At 44.3% G+C, this 6,000-nt stretch overlaps 1 protein-coding gene across 1 annotated transcript; it reads left to right on the top strand.

The window, feature by feature from the left end:
- Window positions 1–2,420: 2,420 nt before the first annotated feature.
- On the top strand, window positions 2,421–5,384 carry sst1.2 (somatostatin 1, tandem duplicate 2). The gene is made up of 4 exons (XM_040131372.1): window positions 2,421–2,460; window positions 2,564–2,742; window positions 4,936–5,154; window positions 5,255–5,384. The coding sequence occupies exons 2-3, from the start codon at window positions 2,566–2,568 to the stop codon at window positions 5,140–5,142; spliced, it is 384 nt and encodes a 127-aa protein (XP_039987306.1). The 5' UTR covers window positions 2,421–2,460; window positions 2,564–2,565; the 3' UTR covers window positions 5,143–5,154; window positions 5,255–5,384.
- Window positions 5,385–6,000: the final 616 nt, after the last annotated feature.

The following is a 6,000-nucleotide window of genomic DNA, read 5'->3' as shown; positions in this document are numbered from 1 at the left end:
TCACTTTCCCATCATGCCCCCGTGTGTGTGTGTGTGTGTGTGTGTGTGTGTGTGTGTGTGTGTGAGTGTGTTCATGCCAGCAGCTCCTTAGTGACGGCTGCTCGCTGTTAATGTGTTACCACAGCAACCAGCTGCCGCTAATGTGTTGTTTATTAGCATCCGGAGGAGATGAGGATGATGATGAAGACGAGGACAAGTCAGTTTTTATTTCTGCAGCTCAGAATCACAGATCAAACCCAGAGATCTTTAAAATCTGTCCCACATGCAACGACGGTCGAAAGCTCAGGAAGATGAACGGAGGAGGGAAGTAAAGACGGACAGGAAGTAGATTACATGAATTATTACTAATATCAGAACATTTTCACGAGACAAGCCAACGTTGTCCTGAAAACATCTCTGACTCTCTGTAAAATTTTAATAAGGAAAGAAAGTTTCTTTATTATTACATTTCAAACCGAGTGTGACTCTTCCTACGAACAATTAAACGTGTTCAAAATTCTCCTTTCATTTAATTTCCTTTATTTCTAACGTCAACACACACTAATCGGCATCTCTGTAAACGCGTCAGTGTTAACCGGCTGGATCGTGAAACCAGCGAAGCGATGGCCACAAAGTCAGCGACAGCAGCGAGATAAGGACTCTCAGGACGGGGCAGAAGACACGCAGGGCAACAGGAAACAGCCGACCGTTAGTACGATAATACAGCGGCGGTATCCACCGGTCACCACCGAGCCCGGTGTGAGAGGAAAGACAGGCCAGTTTGTCTGTACAGCACCTTTCAACAGCAAAGGAAATCTAAGTGCTTTACATAAAACATGAAGAGCCCTCAAGACAAGATCTAAAAGAAACGTATTGAAGGACACGTACAAACCCCAAATGAACAGGATTCAAACAGAGTGAAATGAAATGGAAAGTAAAAATCAACTTAAACAGAATTAACAGTCCGGCTCAGCGATGATTAAATATCCCAGATGTAACTTAATAAAACCGAGCAGTTTCATAAAATAACCAACCACCCAGCAAAAACCGCAACCTGTGCAATTATCTGGGGACAAAAGGTGGTCGATTTTTTTTTTGGCTTTTTACCAGGACGGTAACGTATGAAACAGTAAAAGTCATCACAGGTGGTCGAGAGTTTAACCTGCCGGATTTTCACACTTGATGCCACTGAATGACGAGGTAGACTTTCTGCCCTCTCTCGAACATCCTTTAGATTTCTACGGGTTTATTTTATTCCCGGCGTTCGGAGGCTTCTGTGGAAACTTTTACATTTGCTCATTTAAACATCATGTACATCTGTGGTATGTCCCTTGTGTTATATTGTAGTTCTTCACCTCACGCTATTATTGCCACGTTGTATATTTTCAACTTTTTTGGCGTGTAGGGGGCCAGTGCTTGTGGTTTAGCGCCCTCTATGGGCAACGCACTGGGGCCACAGCCGTAGAGCAGAATGTCACCTATGGCTGGTACGTAATTCACACTGATGATGTGTTTGTGAGACCCTGATGAGGACCTCGAGTCAAAACGCGTTGGTCTGTTTGTTTGCCCGTATGCTCGAGGAATGGATCAATAAAATCATTTCACCCGAAGACGGAGCGACTTAGTTTTTTTTCTTAAATTTGTCTGCGATATTCAGTATCTACCAAGACTTCTGGGCTCTTGTTCTTTTGTACGTTCTAGGAGACAGAGTTGCTGTTGGTCAGTGGAAAAGATCTGCACGATAACGCTGAATTTGGAGCTCGCTGCTTTATCTCACTGCCAGAGGTGAATCCGGTCAATGATCCAGTTCAAATGGATTGAATCGAATCCTGCGTCAAGCATCAGTCACAAAACACTTACTGTGAAGATCTTTCACAACATTTAACTGATGGTACAGAGAGAGGTTTGACTTTAACGACATATTTTTTTACACCGTGTTTGTGCTACGTTGAGTCATTCCGGTGACTGAGTGTTGTTGGGATTCCCTGATGTCATTTCCACTGTGTGTCTCTGCAGCAAAGCTTTTTAAACCAATATAAAGTGTTTTTCTACAGCATTAAGTTGTGTTTGTTCTGACTAAATGTCGAGTGGGCGACTCTTTGTTTAATGGCGATATCAGCAAGTGCTAATGAAGTCTGCTAATCCTCTGAACGCTCCGTTAATTCCTCTCCTCTTCAGCCTGACATTCTGCCGTTGTATTTGTTGTTGGCTGGAAGACGCCGCTGCTGCTGATAGTTTTATTGTTTTACTGCTCAGACCCCATTTAAAGTCGATAAGGACTAATGGACGGTTGTTTAACTTGAATGTCTGCGTTCCTCCATCACCTCGCAGCCCTGGCGGCCGTCAATCAAACGCACCGCGTCATGTGACCTGCTGGAGGAGGAGATTCAGGCTTCAAAACAGCAGCAGCCAGAGGACCAGGACCAGAGAGAAGCCCAGAACCAAGACCAAGACCAGCAGAAGATACCAGACCAGCAGACAGTAAGAACTCTCTCTTCTCTTTCTTTCTTTTCCACTCCGTTGCTGATGTTTGATTTTTCCTCAGGTGTATACGTTTCTTCTTCTCCCCCTGATATTTGGGCAGGTATGCAGTGTGTAGGTTATCCCGCCATCTTTGTTCTCGTGGTGTTGGTTCTGTGCGGTCCGGGTGTTTCCTCACAGCCTGACAGAGACCAGGACCAGTACCAGAACCAAGACCTGGACCTGGAGCTGCGTCATCACCGGCTGCTGCAAAGAGCTCGGAGCACAGGTCTCCTGTCACAGGTGAGAGATCCAACAATCAATCAGAACGCTCAGCAAAAAGCAACATTAAAGATGTCGGACGTTATTTGGTCTGCAAGTCTTATTCGCTTGAAATCCTGACTTTATTATCGGGCCACACATCCCCAAAAGTTCCCCCAACATCACTGTTAATTATTGGAAATTCAACTGCAGAGAGCTCGGAGTTTCAGACATTCGGGAGCTTTGGATGTGCTTGTGTAGTTTGTGTATTTTGATGTTCTAGCAGGTTACCAGTGATTGTTTTTTGGGTTTAATTTTCCCCGACTAAAAAGAAATAGTTTGAAATTTGGGGAAATACAAACATGCACCGGGGGGGTTACGTGCCGAACCTTTTCTGGGCTGCAACCAGTAACTTCCTTAAGTCTCTGTTGGTTGAAGACATAGTCCAGAGCATAACCCCCCGACATACTTTGAAGTGTGATTTTTACACTTCAGTTTTTGTGCAGATTAAACAAATGAGCCAGGCTAGCAGTTTCCCCCTGTGTCCAGTCTTTATGCTAAGCTAAGCTGCGCAGCTGCTGACTGTAGTTCCATATTTACTGTACACACCTGTGAGTGGGATCAGTCTGAACAGTCTGAAGGGACAAAGAGAAGAAGAGGATTTTACTAAATGTTGAACTATTCCTTTAACATATGAAAACCTCGTTGCTCTCGTTTGTCTAGTGACACAATAGACGTTTTATTCCTCTTTTAATGTTTAAATACAGACACCAAGCAGAGTTTCCTCCAGCCCCATGGATACGACACTCGAGATGTTTCCCATAGAAGTGGTTAGTAAAGCGGCTTTTTGCAGGTGTTCATCAGAGGTGGGAAAGTTCAACAGACATGCATTTGACAAACCAACCAGTTAGCATTCATCACTAATCTTCTCTGTGTCAAACTGAAAGATACAGTTCATATAAAACATAAATTTCACCTTTACGCCACTTGTCCAAGTAAAATTTTCAAATGTGGAACAGACTTGTTGTGGCCAGTGAAGAAAAACAACCACTACAACTGTAGTCACAGTGGGTGTTTTCTGCACTCCAGCCATAGGGGGCAGAGGCAAGTCCATTACAGGTCGCTTTACCGAAAAAAGAAGCAGCACACCATGGAGGATTTTAACAGATTCAAACCGTCTTCTCTTCTGATATAAACCAGACTAGTTTAAGACCTGCCTGATGTCTGTTGGACAGTAGAGTCTCTCCAGTAAAGCTGTTTGACAGGAACACAGCTACCAAAATAAGAGCTAATCAGTGAAGTTTACAATTCTTACAGACTCATACTGAGAGGACCCGTAATCGAACCCTGAGTTACTCCATCACCATACTGAGCTGAGGATCATTTGAATAGTACTAATAAGTTTTAATTCTATGCACTCCTCGTGCACAGCAGCTGGGAGGCTAACAAACACTGTGTCCTCTGCATTTTATTCACAATTCTCATTGTGAAGTTGGAGTAAAGCTCGCTTTTATCTGATCTGAAATTATAGATGGTTTTACTTCCCAAACAGCAACACTTCAGTCACGACACTCAGATGGAGGTTTTAACCATTTATTGCAGCTGTATGTATTTTTTTTTAGCGGCGTGGTGCTGCTCTTGTGATGCTATGGAACAAATCAACAGAGCCGCAGACACACAACCTTTAATGAACACCAACACATATTAACACGTCAACAGTAAACTCATCCAGAGGGAGGCTGGGAGGTGGAGGCAGCGGTGCTGAGTCTGGTCTTCAGTTTTGTTTTCTTCAGAGAATGGTCTAAAACTTAACTTTAGATTAAAACAAGCCATAAATCCTACATGTGTCCAACTGCTGGGGAAGATGCAGACAGATTCCGGCTGCTGACAAACAATCTCTCCGCAAAGTACCTTTAGTAGCTTATCTGAAGCTTTTGATCTTCCCACATGGTCCTCGTCAGCAAATGAAGTGGCTCAATGAACATGTTCCATCTTTTTATTGTTCGTTTTGGTTTAAAAGTCAATACTGAAAGTTCACCTGGGAACCGGCAGCTGACAATCTCACCATCCACAACATCAATCTCATCTTCTGAGGAAGAACATGTGATTCGATGGAAAGCTCCAGAAAGCTTCTGTCAGCCATGTGCTCTGACATTTCCCAAACTGTTCTCAACTTTTCTGAACTGTTCTGACGGGTTCTAAACTCTAACCGTCCTGTGTGTCGTCGTTTCCCAGGAGTGGAGTAAACGTGCAGTGGAGGACCTGCTGGCTCAGATGTCTCTGCCCGAGGCCGACGCCCAGAGAGAAGCTGAAGTGGTTTCCATGGCAACAGGAGGAAGGATGAACCTGGAGCGCTCCGTTGACCCACCCAACAACCTGCCCCCCCGCGAACGCAAAGCCGGGTGCAAGAACTTCTACTGGAAAGGCTTCACTTCCTGTTAATGCCCCGCCCAGGTAGCTGAGTTTCTGTTTAAGCCCCGCCCCGGTAACTTGCATCTTGTTTCTCACCTGTCCACCTGTGTTTTTGTTGTTTTGGTTTTTTTTTTGCTCCTAGCTGAGGCCACACCTTCACCGGACCAACCGACCAATCCCAGATCACTTGACCTTCACCTGAGCAACTGGACGGACCAATCAGCAGCTGTCTGGCTGCAGTGTACCTGAATAATTAATGTAATTATCAATTAAAGAGAGATATCAGTCAAGTTTGTGTCTCCGCCTCCGTCTGTCCTGACTTTGACTGTAAAACACAGTTGATGAAATACTATAAAACACGGAATCGATTATTGATTATAGATCGGTTCGTAAAGGTTATAGATAAGAGATCGTAGAGAGATTATAAACTCAGACATTTGATAAATAAATAAACAAATCTCCAACAGAATGAAGGTTTGAAGGCATAATGTCCAGTTGTGTTCACATGTTCACATGCTGGACAGACCCCCCCTCCCACCACCACTGAAAAAAGACTCCAGCGTGCCGGACTGGGGGTACTGGGAGTACTGGGAGTAATCAGTGTGTGTGTGTGTGTGTGTGTGTGTGTGTGTGTGTGTGTGTGTGTGTGTGTGTGTGTGTGTGTGTGTGTGTGTGTGTGTGTGTGTGTGGAAACAACAGCAGGTTTCAGTGTTTGCACAGAGAGAGAAGGTCGAGTCTAATTAACCGTTAATGGAGATCAGTGAGAGAGAGCAAATATTGACTGAACACATTAAACACTGCTGAGAGAGAGAGAGAGAGTGTGTGTGTGTGTGTGTGTGTGTGTGTCTGGGCCATTACTGTAAAATATTTAACTAAACTTAAATCTTC

The sequence above is a fragment of the Xiphias gladius genome, chromosome 7 (genome assembly GCF_016859285.1).
Source record: "Xiphias gladius isolate SHS-SW01 ecotype Sanya breed wild chromosome 7, ASM1685928v1, whole genome shotgun sequence".
Taxonomy (NCBI): Eukaryota; Metazoa; Chordata; class Actinopteri; order Istiophoriformes; family Xiphiidae; genus Xiphias; species Xiphias gladius.
This window is presented reverse-complemented; position numbering and strand designations above follow the sequence as displayed.